The 13,822-nt window shown below is 48.6% G+C and overlaps 2 protein-coding genes across 7 annotated transcripts in view; one reads left to right on the top strand and one right to left on the bottom strand.

Annotated features, from left to right (window-relative positions):
- Positions 1-13,822, bottom strand: part of CHCHD6 (coiled-coil-helix-coiled-coil-helix domain containing 6) — a 224,959-nt gene that overhangs the window by 83,702 nt on the left and 127,435 nt on the right. For 5 of the 6 annotated variants that reach the window (XM_054688287.1, XM_054688322.1, XM_054688296.1 and 2 more), the window contains exon 5: positions 5,842-5,925. The exons of the other annotated variant lie outside the window; for it this stretch is intronic. In XM_054688287.1, the coding sequence (XP_054544262.1) occupies positions 5,842-5,925 (84 nt within the window). The remainder of the gene's footprint in view (positions 1-5,841; positions 5,926-13,822) is intronic. 6 annotated transcript variants of the gene reach the window in all.
- TXNRD3 (thioredoxin reductase 3) overlaps positions 1-13,822 on the top strand; it is a 232,410-nt gene that overhangs the window by 35,853 nt on the left and 182,735 nt on the right. The window lies entirely within an intron of this gene.

Consider the following 13,822-nt stretch of genomic DNA (forward strand, 5'->3'; position numbering starts at 1 on the left):
TGAAAAGGCTCCTCAGCGTGACTTATGTGTCCTTCTAACACCCGCAAGTAGCCGCTTCCCAGCCCCTGTGCTCTCGGATCTGCAGGGCTTGGCACTGTTGATGGCCTTCTCTCCAACTTCTCTTCCAGAGCCGGCTCTGGAGGCAGCGTGTCGTGGCGGAAAGCACTCTGGGGCTCTGGTGTCATCGATCGGCTGCATGGCTTCTGGCATCTCCTTTAACCCGACTCCCAGTTTCTTCATCTGTGAGACGAGACGAATAACATAACCCACTTCGCAGGCCTGCTGCAAGGATTCGTGGTAACTGCTATCAAAGCGCCTGGCACACGCACAGGCTCATCAAATTGTGTGGCATTCACCTTGTGGGACACAGAACTTGATCATCTGGCCGTCCCCACCTCACAGGTGCGTGTCTTCCCCAAGCACAAGGGCTCCCTTGAACTTTTCTTTCTCTTAGTGGCACCATTATTCTTCTGGACACTCAACCTCAACTCCCAATTTAGTCCTTCAGAAGCTGCCAACATTATCCGGAAGGAAGGCCACTCTCGTGAAGTGGTCACCCAAGGCCGTCACATTTTGACCCCAACCTATTTTTACATTTTCACCAACATTCCCCATCCTGCCCCGTCACTTAGACTCCCCGACTGTCTCCACGCAGACGCCCCGCCCGCTCCATGTCCTGCCCCTCACACGGCCTGCTGCATCCTGCTCATTGCCCAACACAGCTTCCACCATGAGACTTTGTTTGGGCAAAAGCCCCGCTCCCGGAACCCCCAGTGCTTCCTGCCATGTCTACTCACTTTCCTTTCTAGACTCCTGCAAACATCTACTGAGCACCTATTCTAGGTGACACTGTTTCCTGGTCTTGGAGATGAGTCACCCTGCGAATCAGAACAGTGAGGGCTTTGAGCTCTCAGGCCCTCACAGTCTGGAGGCAGGGGCAGTCTCAGATGCCGACAGCAGGTGCCAGACACGTGATTGACAGGGACACGGTGCCAGAGAGAATGCGGCGGTCCCTTGGCGACGCTCAACTTGCCATTAAGTATAACAACCTGACAGCGATGAATTCTCACCACGAGTGGGGCCCCCAAGCCCCTGCATGTCCCCTTCATCACTACTCCCCCAAAGGGAAACCATTACTTTGCTTTTTCCTTCCGCAGATGAGTCTCGCTCTGCTCCGACATCAGAGATGGGCCGCCAGAGGGTGAGGACTCTGCAAGGTCTGGCCCTTTTGCCTAGGGTTCTGTCGGTGAGAGCCCCCCACACTACCGGCCTCCTGCCAGTGCAGATCTCCACTGTGATGACCACCAGGCAGGCCTTCCACCTGCTGAAGGCTGGGGGCTGTTCTGGACACTGCTGCAAGCAACACACTGTGGCATTTCTCCTGGTGAAGCAAGGGCCCCATTTCTGTCAGGTACAGTAGGGCGGGTCACAGGCTACGCCTATGCTCGGCTTTAACAGACACTAGGTACCAGCTTCCCAAGGTGTTTTTGCCAATTTGCAGCCCCCTTCACCCCCCACCCCCGCAGCGTCTGAGAGCCTGGTTAAACCACAGCCTTGCCCGCACTTGGGATCCATTTACCCCGCCTCGGCCATCTCTGAGGTACACGGTGGTATTGCCTGGGGGGTATAACTGCACTTCCCTTCCCTTTCATACTCTCCTGGCCAGTGGGCCATCTTCTCCTGCAAAGTGTCACCACCATAGTTAACTCTTCTTCCTCCGAATACCTGGAACAGCTCCTGCCTTCCTGAGCAGACTAGCTGACACTCCCAGGGACACGAGGCAGGGGCTGCCTGACGCCATCGCTGAAGAGGCTGCAGGCTTGAAGGGTCTCACGACAGTTGTTCCTTAGAGAAGCAAGCCCAAGCAGCAACAGCACCGAGAGAGAATGTGGAGACAGGGCTGAGTGTTCAGGGCTTAGAGTTGGGGGTGGCATGTGTCCCCAGAGGGCAGGGGCAGGAAGGCAGATTTATTACATTCTGTGGAAAAAGCCTGAAATCTGGGAAGAACACACACATTTCCGAGTTCCTCCCTTTCTCCCAGCCTCGGTCAACTGAAACTAGACCTGGAAAACGCCCTCTCCACTTTACAGCGGCTAACTTTGGAAAAAGTGAGACCATTTCAAAAGAGCTGGCAGGTCCTCCCAGGTCACAGGAAGCCAGCTCTCCCATCTGGTATCCTAATCCTCAACATCTCCCTCCCCTCCCGAACAGTCTCACGAGGCAGGAATCGCAATCGTCGGAACCATCTCTGGGCCTGGCATTCAGCAGAATTAAATTACCATGGAGTTAATGAATGGCTATTTATTAAAGAAGGGCCGGGAGGCCGGGAACTTCGAGGGAGGACTACTTCTACAGCAGGGGCTCTGCTGGCTGCTACCACAAATCACTCATCCCCCAAAGAACTCCCAGGTTAGCCCGAACATTCTCACTTCAAAAATAAGGAAACTGAGGGGATGGGATTTTATCAACTTGCTCAGAGCCGTATGGTCGTTAAGTTCTTGGGGCAAAACTAGCACCGAGACAAAACTCCGGGCTCCAAAGCCCACTGCTCCCTCACCCCATACCGCTTGGTTCCAAGATCAAGGGCAGAAAACAAGTTCTTGGCTAGCCAGAGTGGGTGCCTCAGTGGCTGTCCAGGGTCAGCTCAGAGCCACTCAGCATGGAGGCCTCTGCCAGAAGCAAGCAATGCTGGGCCGCTGGGGAACAGGTCACCCTCAGGCCCTGAGAGCGGAACCCAGGTGTGGTGTGGGTGCAGCCCACCAAGCACGGCCAAGAAAGGTGCCAGGAGACCAGGTGATGTGGGCAGAGGTACAGCGGCCACGACGCTGACAGTCGCAGGAGGTAGAGTGTCCCCTCCCTGGGCCACCCATCTGACACGCAAAAGGCTTTGTTCTCGAACACTTTCAGACGCGGGAGCAGCGCCCAGATGGGAGCAGCCCACGGTCCCCATGCTGCTTTGCTCAGAGCCCCTCTCTCCCCCTGAATCTGCTTGACTGGTACTGCCATGGCAGGACCTGAAAAAGCTGGAAGAGGAGGTCCCTCTGTCCCGGGCAGCAGCCCCCTCAGCACACGCTCGTGCGTTCGTTCCCCTGCATTGCGGGACGTGAGCAAGAACCCGCACGCTGCACTCTTGGGCACGAGCCGGACTTGCCAGGCAGAGAGCCTACACCAACACGTCTGCAGATGTGGCCACCTCTGATGCCTTCAACTCCCCGACAAAGGCATCAGCACCCCCATTTTATAGATGAAGAAACCGAGGGGTGAGGAGGTGCGGTGGGGGCAGAGAGTGAAGCCGAGCCCAGGCCCACTGTAACCTGTGCTACCCTCTGCTCCACAGCGTGCTGTGGACACCACGCCTGGAGGGCTGCGGAGGCCTCGAGGGGCCATCAGACACTCAGAGGCCCCTGGATCCCAGCAGCCCACTGCTTTCCGTGTTGAAACAGAAAAATGCCCCTCACTTAGATCTTGCCAAGTAGGCATGAGGAACAATTACTCAGAAAGATTATAAAGCATAGGAGCCCTACAAAATATGATTTCTACACTTGAGAATAATCATCTAGAGAATTAAATACTGCAGGACAAAAGGGTCAAGAAGTTGCCCCCTTGAAAAGGAATCTGGATTCTGGGCAAGCTTTCCCTACCTGCCCATCACGAAGGGCCGGCCTCCGGAACAGCTTCCACGGGCAGAAGGGCAGCGGATTCCAGGCGAGGCCCGGGTCACACAGCAGCACCTCCAAGAGCCAGCGGGGCTTCTGCCTCCCCCACCCCAGGCTCCTCCCGCCTGCAACCACATGAACTATTTTGGGTGGTCGAGGGCGAGTCAATAGCTGTACCAAGTTTCCCCTTGAACAGGTTTCACCATCAATTTTTAAACTTGAAAGGAAAGGGGAAAAAGAAAAAAAAAGGAAGGAGCTTAATGATTGGAAGGTCCCGAAGCTGTGTCTACAGACGCCGCAAATGTCAAGGTCTGAGAGTATTCAACAAATGAAAGCAGAATTACATAAAAGCAACAGCTAATAAAAAAGATTGTCAGATGCTGTGTTTTCCATCCTCCCAGCCATTACAGGAATAAAATAATCCACAAAGAAGATCGAAAACCTTTTTTCAAAACTGATACAATCAAGTCTCATGCCTCTCTGCTCCCCTCTCTCCAGCCCCTCACGCCCTACTCCTCCCTCACAAATCTCCAGTCCCTGAGAGGCTGGATTACTTTTCTTTTTTCTTTCTTTCTTCTTCTTCTTCTTTTTTTTTTTTTTTTTTGCAAAATACCAGTGTTTAAGAGTGAGAAAGGAGATCATGTTTTACACTTCCTTCTGGAAGCATTCAATAACCATTCACAATCATGTAGGTAAACTGCATGTCTTGTTTTGTTTTTCAAAAAAACCCTACATCTGCATATGTCAGGAGTTTGGATTTCACTGTATTATGAGTGGGGAAGAACAGCTAAGAAAGAACTCCTCCAGGAGAATTTCCTTTCCTTCAGCAAAGCTGAGAATTGGTTTGAAGGAGAACTAGAGTAGAGGTGAGAGCAGACAAGGGGAAAACAGAAATTAGAGAAGCAGAAATGTCGAGGTTACTTCCCTTCCACCCCAAAACAGACACCAGCACGCATGCTTCTAGAACCAAGCCCAGGAGGGAGAGGCAAGAGGCGCACAGCAGGAGACAGCAGAATTACACCCATCACAACAACAGCAACTCCGTGCTTACGAACATATGGGCGACTGTAATCATTAGAGCTGTGGCTGGTGGCAGTTTTCTTACCCTTTCCAGGATCTCACATCACAGTCCTTGTCATGACAAGCTAGAGTCCACTTGGGCAGGCGACTGTTGCAGGAAGCACTGCCTCTGTCAGCAGCCGGGGTGCACTGCTGACCTCATGAACTGCGAGGCTCTCGCCAGCAGCGCTTTGTGTTCACCTTGCAATTCTGGCCACCCTGAAACAGCCTCTGGGGGTGCACACACGGGTGTCCACTAAGCAGGGAGGAACCTCACGCCTGTTCCCCTGCCTGGAAACCCAGAAATCCACGTTTCTGCCAGACTCCGGTGTGGCTTGCCTCAGGAGACAGCCCCTATGGAAATCAAGCCCCTCAAGCAAACTGTCAATTTCAAAGCTCCAAACCGTGACAAACGATTCTCAAAGATTTGCCTGCAATAAGCTGATGGCTCAGGCTGCCTGGCATGCTGTGTCAAGCATGAGGGAGAACATTTTTTTTTTAACCTCCCTACCATCCCCTCCCATGTTTTAAGCTATTTCCTTGAAAAATCTGTCATGACCAACAAATTAAGTGCCCCCCCCCCAAGTAAGCAAATTACCAAATGAGTTTCCAAGAGTCTTTGTAGGCTTAAACACAAAAACAAAGAGGGAATGGTGATGTGTCTTAGAATCTCATTCATTTCAAAGGCTTATCCTTAGGAAAGTGGAGTGTGTAGCCACCGTGCCCTCTGATCTCCCGAGTCCCAGGAGAAAAATCAATAATACAACTTTAATATATTTGTACAGCAAGACTTCATGTTATTATTATTTTTATCCAATGCAGCTTAACTATAGTGAGAAAGGTAGACTGGGTCTCAGCACCGCCCTGTGGTGAAAGTGAATGCTTGGTAAAACTGAACTAGAACAGAGCCAGCAGCATTCAACAGAAAGCGGCCAATTAAAAACCAATTATGTCTGTGAATGCAACTTGTTGAGAGGTTGGGGGCGTGGTGCTTGCAGTAGGAGGGAGGGAGGGAGGGAGGGCATGCTGCAGGGGGACTGGCGGTGGGGGGGGGGGCAGGGGCACCTTGGCCATGGGCTCCTCTCCCCCCACCTTGGTGGACTGTGGTCAGGTGGCTCCGCCTTACCTTCTTCTCAATGCACCCCAGCTGCTCCTTAAAGATGGTTTCACGGCGTTTCAGCTCTGCCTCCCAGTTCTCCAGCTCCCTGGCCTAGTTGGAAGAGAACAAAGCCTATGAGCGGCGGGTGCTGGGCGGGCAGGCGCTGCAGGGAGAGCGGGACAGATGCTTTCTGCTCACGGCAACGTTAACAATGCAAAGAGTAGCCACCGTGAACTGAAAACCTATGATGAGCCAGATCGCCCACACGTCTTGTGTATAATTCTCCCCCCGAGCCTTCCAGGTAGATAACTGCTGGAACCCTACCACAGAGGATAAGCACTTGACATTTATTAAATGCTTATTGTATGCCAAGTCCTGGTCCAAGTGCTTCCCCAAGATTCTTTCATTTGATCCTTACAATAAAATGTAGGTGGGGAGATTATGGCTCCACATTATAGATGAGGCAATGAAGGGGCTAAGAGACTGTTCCAAAGCTCACAGCTGCCAGCTTTGAACCTCAGCAGATGCAGGGTCTAGCCGGGAAGCTGCACTGCTTAGGGGCCAGAGCTGTCTGCCAGCCATGGAGCCCTCACACCTGGTACTGCCCTATACCGCCAACACACACTCAGAGCCGTAAAAGGCAGGGATGTCCAAAGGCCCTGCCGGTGAGGCAAACTCCCTGCCCCAGGGTCAGGATCAGGAATATGAAAGGCGAGCCTTCCACCCATGAATGCAGTTACAGAAGCCTAGAATCCTAGAGCTAGATGTTAGCTGCTCACTCGCCCACCTGATGGGGAATAAAAGAAGTGGTGGCACAGACGGCCAAAGACTCTCCCCAGCTGTTAGTTGGGGGGGTGTGGCTACCCAGGGCAATCAACCTGGAGCCAGCAGATTGGGGTCGAACACCCCTACCCCATATCCAGTTGGGTTACCATGAACAATTTCCTAACTCCACTGAGTTCCAGCTTATTCAAGTATAATGTATAAACCTGAAACAGAAGTGCCGGCTCCTGTACCCCCCACACAGGACTATGCAGGTAAAAGGAACCCCAACAGAAATGGGCAGGGTCACGGTAGGCCACCACAAAGGAACACCTCCATCATCGTGAAGCAGGAACATATATCCTCCTTGCTGGGGTACCTATGTCCCCAGAGTTTCTTAGAGAAGTTCTGGGACAAGGTCTCGCCTCTGCCCAGGGGTCTGAGAATGTCAGGGGCTGGTCTGGTGCTGGTGGGGAGAAACAGCTCCACCTGCTCACTCTCCATACCTGCGCAAAGAGTCCAGTGTGTCAGGCACTGTTCTAGGCTCCCTGCATCACTTAATTTGCACGAGTACCAAGCTGGTCAAGGACTGAGGTTGAACCTAAGTCGCGTGACTCCAATCCTGAGCCTCTTCCTTCAAACCACACCATGGTGTCAGCACTCAGGTTTGAGCTGTTCAAAAATACCAGGAACTGATGTATTTGAAAGCCCGTTTCCTAAGCAATGCTACTACCCCTGACATGAGACCTTTCTGAAGCCACAGGAGGGGGTCAGGAGATGCTGACCACAAGACAACGCACGAGCAAAGGGTCATGTTTCGAGGACCACACTGCTCCAGGGACACAGGAACCAGGGACTTGGTGACAGGCTGACCACTGAAGACTGGACTTCTCACAGTGACCTGACCATGAGTGGCTGGAAATCTGAACAAGCTGCTGTCCATTTCTGTGGATTTTCCTCTTACCTCTAGAACAGGGAAAAGTAACTTGGCTCCTAAGGCAGCTGTACAATATCTAAAATGCCAAGAAGGCTTCTGGAATGCCTGTGGCATGCCAACACTTCAGAAAAGCTAAATACAAACAGTGAGACTGAATGCTGGGGATTTCTCACAGGATTTTTCAAAGCATGCTGCTGAGGCAGTGTCCCAGGAATGCAAGCGTGGCTGGCTAATCTGCCCTGGGCTGTCAGCAGCCAGCACTTAAGCACTAACTATCCCTGTGCAATCAGAGAGAGAAGCTGGTCTGGTACAAGGAAGCGGCCAGTACAGGAATATCTCCAGGGCTCCCAACCTGCCGTTTTCAGGCCAACAGTCCCAGCCAAGCAAGAAGATGACATCTGAAAACAAAATTGCGATGAGGCTCTTCAGTTGTCATTCATTAGGGGTCAGTGGGACAGCAGACCAGGAGGCTCTTCCACGTGTCCACCCAGCAGCCGGCCGGCACATCAGGATGTCTCCACTGGGCAAAGGCTCCAGAAATTCTCCGCCCATGGTTCCTGGGCCTGTGCCAGCACACACGTCTAGGCCAGGAATGGGATGCAGAGCTGAGGCCCCGGGAAAAGCTCTCAACCATATGGCTTCCTCAGACCACAGAGAGACTGCACATACACACACGCGCGAGCACACACACACACACACTCACTCTGTGGAGGCCTCCTTTTATAGTCACGTCAATTTGCAACACAACTAAGTAAGGAAGTGATTAACTGTTTAGAGAGCTATGTGGCTGTCTCGCTCACTGGAATGGAAGCTCCTGAGAGGAAGGGCCTTGCCTAACTCCCGCATACCCCAGAGCCTGGGCCTCCACCACCGTGAGCCAGCAAGCCAGCTAGCTCATTGCCTCTGCTCCACCCATTAACAGGCTGCACCTCTCTCTGTTCATCTCTGAGATTTATAATGAAATCCAATAGCTGACAATGGACAGGAGGTGACACAGGAAAGAGTTGTAGAAAATGAATGCAATACAAATGCCGGGGTGTTGGGACAGGCCCAGAACTGACACGGGGTGACTCGATTTTGATGGATGGAGACGGGTTTCAGGAACACTGGCCACGCCACACAGCTGCCTCATCACCCACAGGAGGCCGCGTCTCACAGCACGACTGTGGAGTTAGGACGCACAGGCAGGTTTCCATGACTGATTCGGCAATTTATCAGAACATTACTGAGCGTCCAGCATGCCACAGGCACTATGGTAAAGGGCTTGGGATACAAAAGGGAAATGAGAGAGAAAGTTTCTGTTCTCATGGAGCTTAGATCCCAGTGGGAGAGACCAACGTGTGTACAGATAAATAAGATAATTTCAAAGTGATACGTGCTGAGGAGACCAGAGACAGAATAACTGGTGGGGTAGCAGGTTGCTATTTTCTCTAAGGAGATTTCCCAGACAGTCTTCTGAGGAAAAATACTGAATGAAGTATCCTGCCTCCAATAGAAAGGTAAAATATCACCATTATGAAGATCTAGTCGGCGGATTATAGTCTTTGAATAGGGAATTGAAAGGAATCTTTAGTGATTTAGTCAAGGACTTCCTCCAGTCAAGACAGCAGAGTGAGTTCACACTTGGATGCATCTACTCTGCTCCAAGCACATAGCAAGGGCAGATAAAATATAAGAACAGTAGACCAAAGACATGCCAGGTTCAAAAACAAGATTAAAATGTCCAACAGAACAGAAATGCAAAGCAACAGGCCTGCTGAGTGGCAAGCAGAAGTAGCTGGAACAAACCCTGCTCTGCAGAGGCGGGGACTACGGCACGAGCCTGGGGCTTCTGGAATAGGAAGCTGCCATAAAAAATTCGTGAAGACTCGCAGGTGGGGCTTTGGCTTCATTTTGCCTGGTCCTCAGTTCGGCCCAGAGGCCGCAGATCTGGTCCCAAGGAGACACCTGAACCAAGCTCAGGCTCAGGCCCCAGCTCCACAGCACCACCAGGACCACTGTGGAGAGAGGCCTTAGAAGGCCACAGTCACCCTAGCCCTACCCCTGGGTGCAGGTGGACGCAACCACAAAATGCTCAGCAGGAAAAAGAGGCCTGTAGAAAATGGAGGCGACAACAAAGCAAAGCAAAATAAGACCAAAGGCAAACATTCTACTGCAAATGAGTCTGCAAATTAAATCCCAAATATGTAAAGAAATGTAATGCTTCCAATCAGTAACTGGATTGTGAATTCACTCCAGATTAAATTAATTTTTGAGGGCATTATGACAGAAGTGTCTCTAAAACTTTTTATTATGTGAAAGTTTAAACACAAGCTGTAACAACATAGTAAAACCCCATACAGCCATCACTACACTACAAAAATTATAAACTAAAGGTAATTTTTTTGCCTACACGCCCCAGCCTCTTCCTATCCCCAAAAGTCTTAGAGCAGGTGAATATATTTCTCCGAAAGGACTTATTTTCCTAAGTAGAACCACAGTATCATTGCATACCCCCCCACACAAAAAAAACCTTTAACTTTCATAGCATGATCAAATTTCAACCAGTGTTCAAATTTCCAATTGATAATGAATTTTTTTAAAGATTTATTTATTTATGCTTATAAGATCTAGGGTACGGGCCAGAGGGTAGGGTGTGAGAGGACTCACCAGAGACAGAGCAGGGAACAGAACAGGCAGATCGACTGAAATACACTGCTGTGGGGAGCAGCGGGCAAGACAGGAGAGGTCTGCTACGTCATGTGGGTTGCTCCCTGGCCAGGGATAGAACTCGTGCTGCAGAGGCTGTGGATTGCTTCATAGATTGTGTCTTAACCCCTTGTGCTACCAGGGAGGCCCTGATAATGAATTTTTAATATATTCAAAATGATGAGTGAGTTTGATTTTTAAAAGAAGAAATTATTAACCTGAAACAGACAAACCCCCAAACAGGAGAATATCTCATAAGTTTTAGTTTTTTCAAAATAAAATGGATAAGACCTGAGGCAGGAAGGGGACAATTAGCAAACTGGAATGCAGAACAGAGATCTGAGCCAGAAAGTTGCAATAGAAGACAGAGATGAAAACTATGAATGAGGAAGATAAACTGACAGACTCCCACGTGGTCTAGGTGGCTATTTCTGAAAAACAGCTTGGATGGGACAGCAGAGGAAGAGGGGGTAGAGGAGAGAGAGAAGGGAGGGAAAAGAGGGGACGAGGAGGAGGTTAGATGTTAGAAGGCAAGTTAGAGGGAGGGGAGGGCAGGGGAGAGTTAAGATGAAGATGATGTGGAGGAAGGGAGCGAGATGTGGGCCTAAAGAGAAAAGGGGAGGGCTGGAGGGAAATAGTGGAGGTAAAGAAAAAGTTGTAAACTAAAAAAAAACAAATAAAATTGTCTAAGTATGTCAGTTATCACAATAAATATGTGGTTGTCAGCTTCTATGATGGTCCCCAATGACCACCGTCCTGGCACTCACCCCCTTAAGTGTGGGCTGCACCTAGTGATGTTCTTCTAATACACAGAACTGGCACAAGTAATAGGATTTCATTCTCCAATTGGAAAAGAGAGTGATTTCTGTCTTGCTCACACTCTCCCTCTCCCTTGCATATTTACAAGATGATGCAAACTCCCACGTTGTGAGCTGTTCTATTGAGATGCCCATGTACTGAGAGCATTCTCCAGCCAACAGTCCTGGAAGAATTAAATCCTGCCAGCAGTCATATGAGGTAGCTTGGACGGCATCCTCCTTGAGCTGAGCACTCAAGATAAGACCACTACCACAGCAGCACCCTGCCAGCAGCACATTGAGGGCAGCACCATGAGAGACCTATGCAGAGGCACCGAGCCAAGCCCAGACCAGATCCAGGACCCATAGAAGCAGCGAGATAAATAAATGTTTATTGTTTTGAACCACTAAGTTTTGTGCTTTGTTATTTAGTAATAGGTAACTCACACTAATTAATCCATTCATGTCCCTGTTAAAAGAAAAAGATTATCACCTTGGCTAAAAAGGGGCAAAAGAAACTATATTCCACTATAAGAGACCCATTCCCCATAATAACGGTCTTATAAAACAAAAGAAAGCCCTTCTTTGGGCAGAAATACATAATGCAGGGTCTGCTGTTTTTGTTTTTATTTTTTAAGATTTATTTATTTATATAAGAACTGGGGTACAGGCCAGAGGCATGGGAGGGTGAGAGAATTCACCAGAGACAGAGTGGGGAGCAGAACAGGCAGGTGGACCAAAGACACTGCTGAGGGGAGCAGCGGGTGAGGCAGGAGAGGTCTGCTGCGCTACATGGGTTGCTCCCTGGCCGGCAGGGAATCGAACCAGCGCTGCAGAGGCTGCGGACAGCCTCACAACCAGAGGCTGCAGAGGCTGCCATGCTCAACACACTGTGCCACCGGAGAGGCCCCACGCTGTTTTCCTTTTGTTTGCACAAAATGTTTAAATCAAAAATTTAAACATAAACACATAAACAAGAAAATAATGATCTACCATAAAGAGAAAACACTGAATAGAACCAAATACAGCAATGGCCCAGATATTAACAGAGGGGGACTTTAAAATAACTGATTAACATGTTAAAGAATCTTCACACTGGATGTGGAGAAATGGAGAACTTCCACAGAGAGATAGACAGTATTTGACCTCTGTTATTTTTTTTTTTTTAAATATTAAATTTTATTTTTATATTCCCCCATACAATTGCAAACGCCCCATTCTGACCCCAATCCTTCCCCTCCCGCCCCCCCACCCCCCAAAAAGTGTCTCTGGTTCATAGTTTTTTTGTTGATTTTGATTTTCACTTTCTTATATTCATTTTCCTGGTCCCTTATTTAAGTTTTCTAGATTCCTGCTATGAGTGAGACCATCCGGTATTTTTCTTTTTCTTTTTGGCTTATTTCGCTGAGCATGATCCCTTCCAGTGCCATCCATGTTGCTGCAAATTGCATGTGTTTATCTTTTTTGAATGCTGAGTAATATTCCATGGTATATATGTACCACATCTTCTTGATCCAGTCATCTATTTTTGGGCATTTGGGTTGTTTCCAAAGCTTAGCTATTGTAAACAGTGCTGCTATAAACATAGGAGTGCAGGTGCTCTTTGGAATGGATGTTTCTGTGTCCTTTGGGTAAATACCTAGGAGTGGAATTGCTGGATCATATGGAAGCTCTATGTTTAGTAGGTCCAGAAATCTCCACACAGCTCTCCATAGTGGTTGGACCAGTTTGCACTCCCACCAACAGTGCAGAAGAGTTCCTTTTTCTCCACATCCTCGCCAACATTTGTTGTTGCTAGTTTTTTTAATATGTGCCATTCTCACTGGTGTGAGATGGTATCTCATGGTAGTTTTGATTTGCATTTCCCTGATTACAAGTGATGTTGAACATTTTTTCATATGTCTGTTGGCCATTTGCATTTCCTCTTCAGAGAAGTTTCTTTTTAGCTCTTCTGCCCATTTTTTGACTGGATTATTTTCTTTGTTGTTGCTGAGTCTCATCAGCTCTTTGCAGATTTTTGTGATCAGTCCTTTATCATTAGTGTTGGGTGCAAAAATGTTCTCCCAGTTGGTGGGGTTTCTCTTTGTTTTTTATTGTCTCTTTTGCTGTGCAGAAGCTCTTTAATTTGATGTAGTCCCAGCTGTTTATCTTTCTCTTCACTATCACTGCTTTGGGTGATGTGTCTGTAAAGATGTCTTTGATGTGCAAATCCCGTAGTGTTTTGCCTATATTTCCTTCTATGTATTTTATGGTTTCAGGTCTTACGTCTAGTTCTTTAATCCATTTTGAGTTGATTTTTGTGTATGGTGTGAGGTAGTGGTCAAGCTTCATTCTTTTGCATGTAGCGACCCAGTTTTCCCAGCACCATTTATTGAACAAACTTTCTTTGCTCCAATGCATAGTCTTTGCTCCTTTGTCAAAGATTAGTTGACCATAAATCTGTGGGTTTATTTCTGGATTTTCTATTCGATTCCATTGGTCTGTATGTCTGTTCTTGTTCCAATACCATGCAGTTTTGATGATTATGGCTTTGTAGTATAGTTTGAAGTCTGGGAGTGTGATGCCTCCATTTCCTTCTTTTTTTTTCAGTAGAGCTTTGGCTATTCGGGGTTTTTGGTGATTCCATATGAATTTCATCAATAATTGTTCTATTTCTTTGAAGAATGCCATTGAGATTTTGATTGGAATAGCATTGAATCTGTATATTGCTTTTGGTAGGATGGCCATTTTAATAATGTTTATTCTTCCAATCCATGAGCAGGGGATGTCTTTCCATTTCTTTGTGTCTTCTTCTATTTCTTTTAACAGTGTTTTATAGTTTTCT

The sequence above is a fragment of the Talpa occidentalis genome, unplaced genomic scaffold (genome assembly GCF_014898055.3).
Source record: "Talpa occidentalis isolate TD23 unplaced genomic scaffold, MPIMG_talOcc4v2.1 talOcc4.10, whole genome shotgun sequence".
NCBI classification, from domain to species: domain Eukaryota; kingdom Metazoa; phylum Chordata; class Mammalia; order Eulipotyphla; family Talpidae; genus Talpa; species Talpa occidentalis.